Source organism: Vitis vinifera, chromosome 7, assembly GCF_030704535.1.
Source record: "Vitis vinifera cultivar Pinot Noir 40024 chromosome 7, ASM3070453v1".
Lineage (NCBI taxonomy): Eukaryota > Viridiplantae > Streptophyta > Magnoliopsida > Vitales > Vitaceae > Vitis > Vitis vinifera.
The window spans coordinates 176548-191319 of NC_081811.1; the positions used below are offsets into that span (position 1 = coordinate 176548).

The following is a 14772-nucleotide window of genomic DNA, read 5'->3' on the forward strand; positions in this document are numbered from 1 at the left end:
GACTTTTCTGTGTCATTAAAATTAATGTTTTGAATGGATTTGCATATAGATAGTTTTTTTTTTTAATAGGAACTACTTCGAATAATTCCTCACATTGAAAACTAACTTTTTTCAAATTTAAAAAATATCAATTTTTATATGAAGGCTGCAAATTAAAAGCTTTTAACTTATAGAATCACCTTCCATATGAGCTCCAAATGTCAATAATCGTTGTTGAGGTGTGACGGGATGAGTTTAATGACTCAAGATACCAATCCAACCTCGATTTGGCCATTTGTCATGTCCAAATAAAATCTAAATTAAAAACCAACCAAGTGGACCACTAAAGTATCTTTATGAAAATTGAAGGAAAATTTGATATCTCACGATAAAACGTTAAAGGATATCCACAATTGGGTTTGCTCATTATCTTGATCAACCCAACTACCATTATTAGTACATAAAAAAGTTTGAGTGGTCCACAAGCTTTTGTTAAGCTAGTCAAAGCTTCTTCAATTGGATCCCAATATCAATATAATAAATTAAGATAGTTAATTATTGAATTGAAGCCAATGTTTCTCCTCATATTTTATACCATAGTCATATCATAATGTTTTTCTCCTCATATTTTATACCATAGTGTGGATCTCAATACGTTCCCACTTGACGACGAGAATTACTTTTCAATCTAACTTTTCTTCTCTCACAAGTTACTATCAGCTCCATTGCTCCTGGTTCAACAAATATGTCACCATCTCGACCACCTCCGATGTGGTGGTGGCCTTGGTCATGCGTCCCAACATGTTCTGAGTTTAAAGAAATCAGCCCCCACTCTCCGACATGCTGTCAGCTCTTCCCGCATGGTAAAAAAGAATAAAAACCTTTTGTCCCACCAAGGGTCTACACATAGTCATATCATAATTTTTCAATAAGATTATATTTCAAAAGTCCTGCGTTCTTTCAACCTATTCGAAAATGCATTCATACGGAATCCCCAACATCTTTATTGGTACCTAAGTAAAAAGAAAAATCATCCGACACGGGCAGATAGACATCACTCACTCTCTATAAGCCCTTTCCACAATCCTAACCGGAAAACCACCTTTCATTTTGGCAGTTAAGTCGGCGGTGAAGACCGGCTCGCCACCGTCCTCCACCACTGGCACCACCTGGAATCGTCGCAGGACTCCGGCGACCACCCTCTTCATCTGCAGAAACGCCATCTCCTTTCCCAGGCAAATTCTGGGTCCGGCCTGAAACACCGGGTAGGTGTATGGATCCCTGGCCACAAAGCTCCATTTTCCGGTATCTGGGTCTCTCTGCAGCCACCTCTCTGGTCGGAACTCCGGCCAGTCCGACCCCCACAGCTCCTCCAACCTTCCCATTGCGTACGGATGATAGGTCACCCTCATGCCCTTCCTCACCACCGTGCCGTCCGGCAACACGTCGTCGCTTACCGCCTCTTTGCTGTCGGCGGGGACAGGAGGGTAGAATCGCATACTCTCACAGAGAGAGGCGTGTGTGTAGATCATGTCCTTCACTTCATCGAACACCGGCAATTCAGACTTTTCATTGATTTCATTCAGAATCTGATCTTCCACATCTGGGTTCTTGAAGAGTAACCAGAAGAACCATGTCAGAGCAGCGGAGGTGGTGTCCCGCCCGGCGAGTATAAAGCTGATGACTATATCAGTGACAAAGTCCTCATCTGAGTGGCCGGAGCTCAAGAATCGTGATAAGAGGTCGGTGGAGTCGAGTGAAGATTTGTGCTTCAGCTCTTCTTTCTTCTCTCTTATGATGTTTTTTGCGAACTCACGCACCTCACCCACTGCAAGCTTCAGACGCTTCTCCGACCCCACTCCCATAAGCCGTTTCAGTCTCCACACAGTTGGGCGAATCGAAGAGAACCTCTCGCTGCTAATTCGAGCTGCATCCTCGAAAGCAACTGCGAATTTTGCCTGTGGGAGAGATGGCAATAGATAAGCTGGATCGTACCCGAAAGCGATTTTGCAGATGTTATCGAAAGCGAATCTCTGGAGAATATCTTGAAAGTCCAGAATCGAATTGTTGGCGGCAGCCATGCTTAAAATAGGGATGAGGCGGTCGGAGAGCTCAGCATCGACGACAGTCTCAATGAATTTGCGCAGGGATTTTGTGTTGAATTCATGGCTGGAGACCTGTCTCTGGAACTTCCAGTTGTCGCCGTCGGCATTGAAGATGCCGCCACCAAGAAAATCAGAGAGGTTGATTGCAAAGGTCTGGCCTTTATGGTAGTTGTGGAAGTGGGTCTTGAGGATGTGTTGCACATTGGAAGGGTTGCCAGTGAGGACAACACGTGTGCCCAGAAAGCGGTGGATGACTACAGTTGCAGAGGGTGAGGCTCTAATAAGATCAGATGTCCACTGGATACGTCGGTTTAGATTGGCTAAGATTTCCAGAGATGAGCCAATTATTGGGTAACATTTGAGGGCACTGGCGGAAGGAGATGAAGGTGATTTTGTGCGAATGAAGGAGAAGAAGAAGAAAAGTAGTGGAAGAATGAAGAGAAATGGAGAAAGTAGGAGGCTAAACTCAAACATGGTTGATGGTGATTGGTCCTGGTGTGTTTCTCTGTAGACTCGTGAATGGAATCTGTAGACTGAAAGGAAAAAGATAATGAGATATGATTTGTGAGGAGTGGATTGTGTGGTATTTATAGGTCTGTCCATCAGTAAGGTTTCTTTTGCTCTTTTTGTAGACGTAAAAAACATTTGACTCTGTATTAATGGAAGTTAGGAGTGTGGTCGTCACTGCTTACAAAATTACGATGATGATTGGTGACTGACTGTATTTCGCTAGCGTCACCACTGTCATTTGACTCATTTTCAATCTAATTCTACCAACCTACAACTAATCTTATTAAACCATTGATTGTATATCCCTAGTTGTCTAGAAGCCCTTCAACCAATATACTTACACCTTTCGCTCTTTAAAATATTCGTAGGGACCTCTTCAAAGTTTGTAAGTTTTTGACTTTTTCAAATAAACTCAGAGACTGAGTCTTTAAATAATGAAAAATTGGACCTAAACGATGGTGTCATGTATGGGATACAAAATAATGAAACTTTTATTTAAAAATGTGACATTTTGTGATTTTCTAGCACTTTTCTATATGGTACCAAAAGATATATATCTTTTTTTCCAAGCAAGTTTTTAATTATCCTTAAAAAAAAAAAAAAAAAAAGGTAGAAAATTGATGTGTCTGATAGTATAAACGAAGGCCAACACTCATTCAAGCTAAATTTACTTTTTATTAATGAAACTCCCTTTGAGTTTATGGTTTATAATGATAAGGAGTTATAAATTTTAAATTGTCATTGGGGAATTTTAGTTTCTTTAAAATAAAAATAAAAATATTTAACAAATCTGAGAAGTCTAGAGACCAAGGAACTAGAAAGAAAGATGAAGAGATAAGAGAGAGAGAATCCTAGAAAGATAATAAAAGAGATAAAAAGTAAGGAGATAAATATCGAGATTTCACAATGAATACCCATTATGTCTTACGCGTTTTTATTGAACAACGAAAATCCAATTTTTATTTATTTATTTTTATATTTTTCCACAAAACCTCATTTCTTATGTTTGTATAATTTTCCTTCAAATTGAATACTTATATTTATTTTGAAATTTTCTTGTATACAAATCTCTCTTAAATGATAATAAAAAATTTCATTAACAAAGATTTTGTTTTGGTCTAAGATTAAATCAAAGACCTTATTCATCTTGCTACCATTATTATTATTAATATTTAGTAAAATCCTTTCTTTTTTTCCTTTCTTTTCGTCTTGCTACCATTAATTTATTGTTTATCTACTTTTGAAGATATCACAATCTTGTCCTGAAATTAATGAAGCACAAAAAAATAGAAAATAAATAAAATAATCAAAATAATTAAAACAATAAATGTAATATATTCAAAAGTAGATAAGCAAGTATTATTTGATGTTATAAACAAAATAAATGATGAGGAAATACAAAGAAATTATTTACAAAACTTAAAAAATTTAATTCTCACAGAAAATTCAAATAAAACCCAAGAAATTAGATCTGCATAATACTCAATTGATAAATTTTTTAATAAATTCAAAAAAACTCAAAAGCCTATAACTATTGAAGATTTGAAAGAAGAAATAAAAATAAAAATAAAAAGCAAATATATTAATTAAAACAAGAAAATGAACAAATAAGAAATATAATATAATACAAACAAGAAACTTTTGCTGAAACATCTAATAATCAAGATCCAGAAATAATAATAATACCTAATAAACAAACCCCTATACAATCATTTATAAATACAATATCAAAAATATATTTTCAAAAATGGTATACAAGTGTAAAAGTCAGAATTGAAGATTTTGAAATAGAAATGATGGTATTAATAGACTCACGAGCTTATATGAATTTTATTCAAGAATGATTAATCTCTACTCAATATTATGAAAAAACAAGACAATAACTTTTTGCTGCAAATAAAGGAAAATTAGATATAGAATACAAGCTTCAAAATTTTTATATATGTCAAGATAATTATTGTTTAGAACTCAATTTGTGTTAGTACAAAACATGATTGAACCTTTAATCTTAGGAGTTCCTTTTATTACACTACTTTACCCATTTCAAGTAAATGATAAAGGTGTCAAAACTACAATATTAGGAAACACCAAATTTTTCCCCTTTATATATCCATTAACCAAAAAGGAAATAAATCAAGTTCGAAGTGATTCAATAAATAAAAGGATAAATTTAATTCAAAGAAAACAAACTCATATAAATTTTCTATCAAAAGAAATTCATTATAAAAAAGTAGAAGAGCAATTTCTAGAAAATAAAGTTCAAAAAATAATAAAAGAAATTCAATATATTTTTCAAAAAGAAATTTGTTCTGATCTTCCAAATGCTTTTTGGTCCCACTAAAGCTAGACCTATTCAAATGAATGAAAAACTTTTAGAATACTGTAAACAAGAAATTGATTCATTAATGAAGAAGAAATTAATCAGACCCTCAAAATCTCATTGAAGTTGTGCTGTTTTTTATATTCAAAATGTTGTTGAACTAGAAAGAGGTACACCCAGATTAGTCATTAATTATAAACATTTATTTTTTCAATTTTCTACAATAAATTAGGCAAAATTAGATAGTAATTCTTTCTGTTTTTATGCTTGGAATTCATAGACAGAATTAATCTCTTGTGTGCATGAACTATTGTATTTATAATTAATCAACTAAATTATTTTGACATAAAAAATATATTTATTTACAATAACCTAATCTAATAAATAAATAAAATATTTAGAAGGTAGATAATATTTGTTTTCAAATATATATAAAATAATATTTTATTTATATTAATATTTCTTTCATATCAATAATATTTCTATTTCTTGTATTGGTCCAATTATTACCTTATTGTTTTCAACCTTTCTAGATAATTTAAATTACATTTGGAAGGTTTTTTTTTATATGTATTCATTATTTAAAAAAGTAGTTTGTTTAAAGGTTTATTTAAAGTAAATAGCCTTTAGATATTCTAAAATTAATTAAAATAATATATAAATATATAAAATGACATAAACAACTTTCAACACAATTATCTTCATATTAAAAAAAATTAAAAATATTTTTCTTATTGATATTAATTTGATTTCCATCCCATCATTTTTTATAATTATTGATAAATATTGTAAAACTAATTTAAAATTATTTATTTATTAAATAATACAAATTCCAATACGAAAATATATAATTTGAACCCTTAATAATCAAATAATCAAAATAAAGGAAGAATAAAAAAATTATGTGAGGAAATAAATAAAAAAAAAAAACCTAGTATAGGTTTTGGTCTAGCCTCATTGTGGAAAATAGATAAACAAAACACCTAACAATGCAACTTCAAAAATTAAGAAATATGAAATCACCGATCACCTTTTTCATTTTGAGGTGATGTTAGCACTAGTAGGAAAAAAAAACACATGCAATGCACATGAGGGTGCAAGTAGATGATGTTGTTTTTATAATTTAATCATTTTTTTTCAATATTATGTGCATAGTAATCTTTAAATGTTTCACTTCTAAATAATAAAGTTATTATATAAAAGCTAAAATTAACATATATATATTGTTGAGATATTAGGAATGCTTTCCTTATATCATTCTTTCCTTATATCATTTAGTGTTGATATATTAGGAATATTTAGATATTAGGAAAGTTGAGATATTATGAATATTGAGATATTAGGATATTAGTTGTTATTTCCTTATATCATTCTTTTCTTGTATCATTCTTTCTCATTCTTAGAATGGTGATTACCCTCTATATATACTCTGTACATGAACGAATGAAAGAAAAAATGAAAAAATTATCATTTATCAATTTGAAGATGGTATCAAAGCCATGGAATTGAAATCCTGGATATTTTGTCGCTATAGTAGTCCGACAACGATCAACCATCCTAAGACAAACCCTAATATTGATAAGTCAACCTTCAAATGCACTCACTACAATAAGACTGATCCCACCAGTCTGGATATCCCACAATTTCAAAGCAACGACTCTTGGTATGACCAGGAAAAAAATGAGGAACTGAGGGTTTGAACCATGGACCTTTAGATCATGTTTAGACTATCAACACTTTGTTATTAATGATAATAATCGTGATCAACGGAAGAAGGATTCCAAGAAAACCTCAACTGCAACTGTTGCCGAAATAAAAACAAAGGTTAATGTTGTTGAGAAAGCCTCTGCATTGGTAGCCGCTACATATCATGGTGGTAAATTTTTAAATACTTTTACACCTGTTGTTAATAGTGCATGGATAATTGATTCTGGTGCTACAGATCATATGACTTTTGATTCTAGACAAGTTTCACCCCTTAAACCTTCCTCACAAAAAATTGTTTCCATAGCCAATGGTAACACAACCCCAACCATTGGGGAAGGATCCTTAACTCTTATTGATACTTTGAATTTGGATTCTGTTTTAGTTGTTCCATCTTTAGATTACAATCTTTTGTCAGTTTCTCAAATCACTGTAGCCTTATCTTGTATTGTCATTTTTTTGTCTGAATTTTGTGTGATTAAGGACATCCAAACAAGACAGACAATTGGTTGTGGTATTAAACGGGGAAAACTCTATTACTTGGACTTGCAGTCAAATGATTCAAATAAGTTGCAATAAGCCTTGATGGCAGATGGATTTGAGGGAGAGAAGAAAATGTCTGAAATTTGGTTGTGGCATCAACGTCTGGGACATGCTTCCTTTGGTTATTTAAAAAAATTGTTTCCTAGTTTGTTTGCAAAGAGTGATATTTCTAGTTTCCGTTGTGATATTTGTGAATTGGCTAAAAGCCATCGTGCTTCGTTTTCGTTAATTTTGAATAAAAGTCTGTTTCCTTTTATAGTTATACATTCTGATGTTTGGGGCCTATCCAAAGTCCCAACTTTGAGTGGCTCACGTTGGTTTGTTACTTTTATTGATGATTGTACCAGAATGACATGGTTATGCTTGATGAAGACCAAAGATGAAGTGAACTTGTTGTTTCAAAATTTTCATAAAGTGATTAAAACTTAGTACAATGCAAAGGTTCGGGTTCTGCGTAGTGATAATGGTGGAGAATATCAAAGTTCTGATCTTCAAAAGTATTTGGAAGGACATGACATCATTCATTAGACTACTTGTTCCAATACACCCCAGCAAAATGGAGTCGCTGAACAAAAAAATCGACACTTGTTAGAGGTTGTTTGTGCTTGCTTGATAGCAGCAAAAACACTGATATCTTATTGGGGAGAAGCAATCACATCTGCCGCATACTTGATCAATCGGGTACTTTCCAGCTCAATTAACTTCCAAACACCTTTTCAAGCTCTTACTAATGTCGTAGTTGCCCTAACCGTCCTAAATTTACCTCCTCGTGTTTTTGGTTGTGTGGCATTTGTGCATCTACACAAACACCAACGCACCAAGTTAACTTCTCATGCATTGTAATGTGTGTTTGTTAGATATGCATTGCACAAAAAAGGATATCGATGTTACCATCCTCCAACTCGACGAATGTATATTATAATGGATGTGGTGTTTCATGAAGATTCGATTTATTTTTCATTTGAGTCTGAACTTTAGGGGGAGTACCATAAGGAAATTCAGACTCTCGATTATGATTATCATATCTCTGAGGAGGATGAATCTGGATAATCTGAACTAGTGAACCAGGAAGCGAGTGAGTTGGATATGAGTGGTCAACAATTTGGGTCCGAAGATGTCCTCACTGAAATACCAAACCAATCCTCATCTGTTGAGGGTGTTCTTAATTTGGAACCTGATCCATTCATGAAACGGTTACCACACCGTCATAATAGAGGTATTCCTAAAGCCACATATGAACCTAAATTGTCTACCAAAGTCAAATATCCAATGAGCAACTATGTATCTAACCATCGTTTGCCTGAATTAAATAAGTCATTTATAAATCAATTATCTACTATAGCTATTCCTAATAGTGTGCAGGAAGCCTTAGCTGATCCAAGGTGGAAAGCAGCCATGAATGAAGAGATGAAATCATTGTAGAAGAATGAAACATGGGAACTCGTAGAATGTCTACCAAAAAAGAAGCCAGTTGGGTGTCGTTGGATCTATACTGTGAAGTATAAGGCAGATGGTAGTATTAAACGATTTAAAGCAAGACTGGTAGCAAAAGGGTACACTCAAACTTATGGAATTGACTACACAGAGACATTTGCACTTGTAGCTAAGATCAACACAGTTTGAGTATTATTGTCTTTAGCTGCAAACCTAGATTGGCCATTACAACAGTTCGATGTGAAAAATGTCTTTCTGCATGGCGAGTTATCTGAAGAAGTATATATGGATCTTCCACCAGGATGCATGGTGTCAAAAAAGCAATGTCAGAAGGTGTGCAAATTGAAGAAGTCATTGTATGAGTTGAAACAATCCCCGAGAGCATGGTTTGGAAGGTTCACAAAGTCAATGAGAGCTTTTGGTTATCGTCAAAGTAATTCAGACCACACTTTGTTCCTGAAAAAGCAACATGGTAAGATTACGACACTCATCGTATATGTGGATGACATGGTAGTTACAGGAAATGATTCTAAAGAAAGAAAAGCTCTGCAAAATTATCTATCTAGAAAATTCGAAATGAAAGATCTAGGTCCTCTGAAATACTTTCTTGGGATTGAAGTTTCTTGAACAAGTGAAAGAATTTTTCTGCGTCAAAGAAAGTATGCCTTAGATCTTTTACAAGAGACTGGAATGTCGGGATGTCAACCTGTTAATACACCAATAGAAGAAGGTCTGAAATTGTGTGTTGAGCCTAATCAAGTATCAACCAATAAGGGAAGATATCAGAGACTTGTGGGGAGATTAATGTACTTAGCTCATACAAGACCAGATCTTGCTTATGCATTGAGTGTAGTGAGTCAATATATGCATAATCCTGGAGAGCAACATATGAATGCAGTCATGCGTATTTTGAGGTATTTGAAGAATGCTCCTGGGAAGGGAATTTTGTTCGCTAAAAATGTTGATCATCAGAGTATAAAAGTATATACTCATGCTGATTGGGCCAGTGCAGTGGATGATAGGCGATCTACATCTGGTTACTTTACCTTTGTAAATGGTAATCTTGTGACATGGAAAATTAAGAAACAGAATGTCGTCCCTCATTCAAGTGCAAAAGCGGAATTTAGAGGTATGACTCTAGGACTTTGTGAGGCATTATGGTTAAGACTCCTCTTACAGGATTTATGTTACCTATCTAGGTAACCAATTTGATTGTTTTGTGACAATAAAGCCGCATGTGACATTGCTCATAATCCAATACAACATGATCGTACAAAGCATGGCAAGGTGGATAGATTATTCATTAATGAAAAGTTGGATGATAAGATTGTGGAATTGCCTAATATTCGATCAAAAAATCAATTGGCCAATATCCTCACCAAAGTTGTCTCAAGTCAAGTGTTCTCAAAATTTTTAGACAAGTTGGACATGTGTGACAGCTATGTACCAACTTGAGGGGAAGTGTTGAGATGTTAGGAATGTTTTCCTTATATCATTCTTTCCTTATATCATTTAGTGTTGAGATATTAGGAATGTTTAGATATTAGGAAAGTTGAGATATTAGGAATATTGAGATATTAAGAAAGTTGAGATATTAGGATATTAGGATATTAGTTGTTATTTCCTTATATCATTCTTTCCTTGTATTATTCTTTCCCATTCTTTGAATGGTGATTATCCTCTATATATACTCTGTACATGAACGAATGAAAGAAAGAATGAAAAAACTATCATTTATCAATTTGAAGATATATATATATATATATATAATATTTGTTTTTTATACTCATGCAAATTTTTATTTAAATCGTTATTTCAACTAAATTGTTTAAATAAAAATTTATTATGATAACTCTAGATATCGGACCATATGTATTATATTCTTTAAATTAGTGTCATTGAATGATTTTTTTTTTTTAAATATAAATGTTATAATCTTGTTTGATTTAATAATAATAATATATATATATATATATGTTTTTTTTTTTTGTTGCATAAGTTAGAATGTGGTATAAATAGAGTTGGTTAGAAGAAATAAAGCTTCAAAAGATTACTAGTGATGATAAACATTTGGTTTTATTATTTTAAAGATGTGAAACTTTTGTAAATTTTTTTTTACCATATTTAATTAAATAATTTAAATTAGATTTTAGAGTTTTCTATAGATATGTTCATTGTTAAAAAAAATATTAATTTCAAATAAATTATTTTATTTAAAAATAACATAATATACTAATAATTCAATTAAGAATATGATATTAATAAAAATAATAATATTTACAGATATCAAATATATTATCCAATAATATTTAATTATATAAATAAATTAAAATTTATTACAATAATTTTAGATAGGTTGTGTTTGAAAAATAATTTTAATAATTAGGTTCTATTTGGTTTGAACTATGTTTTCAAGTTTTAATTTTCTATTTTCATTTTAGTTTTTATTTTTTTGAAAATTCATCTGATTAAAAAGTGTGAAAATCGTTTTTTTTTTTAAATAAAATTTGTAAAACATTGTTTGGTTTTAAATTAAAAAATTATAAGTAAAATTCTATATAATTTATATGTCATGTTATGGGATTTACTATTAAAATAAATGATATTCCTTCTTTTATATGATATATAATGTAATATTAAATAGTGGTAGCAGTAAATATATATATATATATATATTGTTATATATTATTATATTATATATTGTATTTTGTAAATCTTAATTTTGTATTGCATTTGTTTATTATTATTTTTATTTTAAAAAACTTTAATAAAAAGTTCTAATATATTTATAATTAATCAAGTAAAGTATTTTAATATAAAAATATATTCATTTATAATAAATAAAATATTTATATGATATATAATATTTGTTTTCAAATATATATGAGAGCAAGCTTATGGCAGTGATTCCTTTGTAAATAATTGGGATATTGAAAAGGAATGCCCAATATAACTAAGGGAAAAGAAAAAATTACACATCATGTGTTCTCATTGTTGAGTTTTTCTCCTCATATTTAATGCCATAATCATATTTCAAAAGTCCAAATACAATTGTTCTTTTGTAGATTTGAACCTACTCCAAAATGCATGGATATGGGATCCCTAACATCTTTATTGGTACATAATAATAATAATAAAAAGACACAAAAGACACAAAAAAACAAAAGCAATCAAACGTTCATAAGATCACACGGACATGCGCAGATAGACATCACCCTCTATCAGCCCTTTCCACAATCCTAACCAGAAAACCACCTTTCATTTTGGCAGCTAAGTCGGCGGTGTAGACCGGCTCGCCACCGTCCTCCACCACCGGCACCACCTGGAATCGTCGCAGGACTCCGGCGACCACCCTCTTCATCTGCAGAAACGCCATCTCCTTTCCCAGGCAAATTCTGGGTCCGGCCTGAAACACCGGATACGTGTATGGATCCCTGGCCACAAAGCTCCATTTTTCGGTGTCTGGGTCTCTCTGCAGCCACCTCTCTGGTCGGAACTCCGGCCAGTCCGACCCCCACAGCTCCTCCAACCTTCCCATTGCGTAGGGATGATAGGTCACCCTCATGCCCTTCTTCACCACAGTGCCGTCCGGCAACACGTCGTCGCTCACCACCTCTTTGCTGTCGACGGGGACAGGAGGGTAGAATCGCATACTCTCACAGAGAGAGGCGTGTGTGTAGACCATGTCCTTCACTTCATCGAACACCGGCAATTCAGACTTTTCATTGATTTCATTTAGAATCTGATCTTCCACATCTGGGTGCTTGAAGAGTAACCAGAAGAACCATGTCAAAGCAGCGGAGGTGGTGTCCCGACCGGCGAGTATAAAGCTGATGACTATATCAGTGATAAAGTCCTCATCTGAGTGGCCGGAGCTCAAGAATCTTGATAAGAGGTCGGTGGAGTCGAGTGAAGATTTGTGCTTCAGCTCTTCTTTCTTCTCTCTTACGATGTTTTTTGCAAACTCACGCACCTCAGCCACTGCAAGCTTCAGGCGCTTCTCCGACCCTACTCCCATAAGCCGTTTCAGTTTCCACACAATTGGGAGAATCAAAGTGAACCTCTCGCTGCTAATTCGAGCTGCATCCTCGAAAGCAACTGCGAATTTTGCCTGTGGGAGAGATGGCAATAGATAATCTGGATCGTACCCGAAAGCGATCTTGCAGATGTTATCGAAAGCGAATCTCTGGAGAATATCTTGAAAGTCCAGAACCGAGTTGTTGGCGGCAGCAGTGCTTAAAATAGGGATGAGGCGGTCGGAGAGCTCAGCATCGACGACAGTCTCAATGAATTTGCGCAGGGATTTTGTGTTGAATTCATGGCTGGAGACCTGTCTCTGGAACTTCCAGTTGTCGCCGTCGGCATTGAAGATGCCGCCACCAAGAAAATCAGAGAGGATGATTCTAAAGAACTGGCCTTTATGGTAGTTGTGGAAGTGGGTCTTGAGGATGTGCTGGACATTGGAGGGGTTGCCAGTGAGGACAACACGTGTGCCCAGACAGCGGTGGATGACTACAGTTGCAGAGGGTGAGGCTCTAATAAGATCAGATGTCCACTGGACACGTCGGTTTAGATTGGCTAAGATTTCCAGAGATGAGCCAATTATTGGGTAACATCTGAGGGCACTGGCGGAAGGAGATGAAGATGATTTTGTGCGAATGAAGAAGAAGAAGAAAAGTAGTGGAAGAATGAAGAGAAATGGAGAAAGTAGGAGGCTAAACTCAAACATGCTTGATGGTGATTGGTGGCTCGTGTGTTTCTCTGTAGACTAGTGAATTGAATTTGTAGACAAAAATAATAATCGAGATATATGATTTGTGAGGAGAGGATTTTTGTGGTATTTATAAGTCTACCAGCAATGTTTCTTTTCGTTATGTAGAGTGTAGAGAAGGTTCTAATTTCTTAGCCCACATGTGAAAGCTTTTTGTAAGCATTTGACTTTCTATAAATGGAGAGCTCAAATTACGAATATTACCACAGGAAAAGGGATAAAATATAAGCTGAAAATTCCAACACATAAATACAAGTATTCGTGGAGAATAAGAAAATTCTTGTTTGAATGGGTATTTCTCCACATGTCAAGCTCAGCACTCCATTACAGAAACCTTTGACCCACAAACTTTTCCTCCTTTTTTGTGAAGGCGGCTGGCACGAATTTTCTAAGAAACTTGGTGGATCAATGTTAAATTTTGTTAGCGTTGATCCTTCTAGAGTATGTATAGATTATAGAAAGGTGATTATTTTGAATCTTAAAAATTATTTTGTATCTTTGTAACTTTTTTTTTTTTTTTAACAAAAAACAATATCTTCATCTTATTCTTTCTTCTTGAATCTAGCTAATTAATAATTAGTTTAATTAATTTTTCCTACTTCAAACATACATTTGAATAATTCAAAATTTGAATTTAGTTTGGTAGTTATTAGTTGTTGTTAGGATTTCCTTAAGTACTTTAAGTTTTGTTCAAAACTAAAATTATGTTTGGTTTTCAAAAAATTAAAAGGAAAATACAAAAGAAAAAAAAATAGAGAGAAAAAATAAAAATAAATAAATAATAAATAAATAAATAAATTTAAATTTAATAAATTATTTTTATGGATTTCTTCATACTTATTTTACTTATTTATCTTTATTATAATAAAATTAAATAATTTAAAAATATATAAATTTTAAGTATATTTGATTTTTTTTAAATATTTTTTATAGTGAAATTGAGAAAATCATTTTTTTTAATATTTTTTTTTATTTTTCTAGAATTGTGTGGGAACATGACATATAAGAAAAGAAATAAAGGAAATAGTCAAAATAAAGGAATTTTGCTGGGCCAGCAAACGAGAGATGTTGATCTATTTCTCATAATGGTCGTCACTGCTTACAATGGTGATTGGTGGCTGTGTCTTTAGCTAGCTAGCGTCACCACTGACATTTCTATTGGGCCCTGTAGTTTTTGACTTTTTTCCTTAACGCGGAAGGTTTTTCCGGGTAAAATCTATGTCTTATTTATGCGTGTCATTTGCATCTTTGATTGAGATATTTTATTATATTGGTTTTGGTAGAATTTATTTGAGAAGTCATTTTAAGCATAGAAAGAGTTGGTTGTTGGGTATTGTTACAAGTAGTTTTCCGAATCCCAACACCTACACCTACCAGTAATCCTATTAAATCCATAAAAGAAAATG

The 14772-nt window shown here is 33.2% G+C and overlaps 2 protein-coding genes across 2 annotated transcripts; both read right to left on the reverse strand.

Moving 5' to 3' along the window:
- Positions 1–892: 892 nt before the first annotated feature.
- Positions 893–2675, reverse strand: LOC100259592 (cytochrome P450 94A1). The gene has a single exon (XM_002282441.4). The coding sequence runs from the start codon at positions 2556–2558 to the stop codon at positions 1038–1040; it is 1521 nt and encodes a 506-aa protein (XP_002282477.3). The 5' UTR covers positions 2559–2675; the 3' UTR covers positions 893–1037.
- An 8905-nt stretch (positions 2676–11580) lies between these two features.
- Positions 11581–13436, reverse strand: LOC100264774 (cytochrome P450 94A1). The gene has a single exon (XM_002282432.5). It carries the CDS (start codon positions 13322–13324, stop codon positions 11807–11809), a length of 1518 nt encoding a protein of 505 aa, XP_002282468.1. The 5' UTR covers positions 13325–13436; the 3' UTR covers positions 11581–11806.
- Between the last annotated feature and the right edge of the window lie 1336 nt (positions 13437–14772).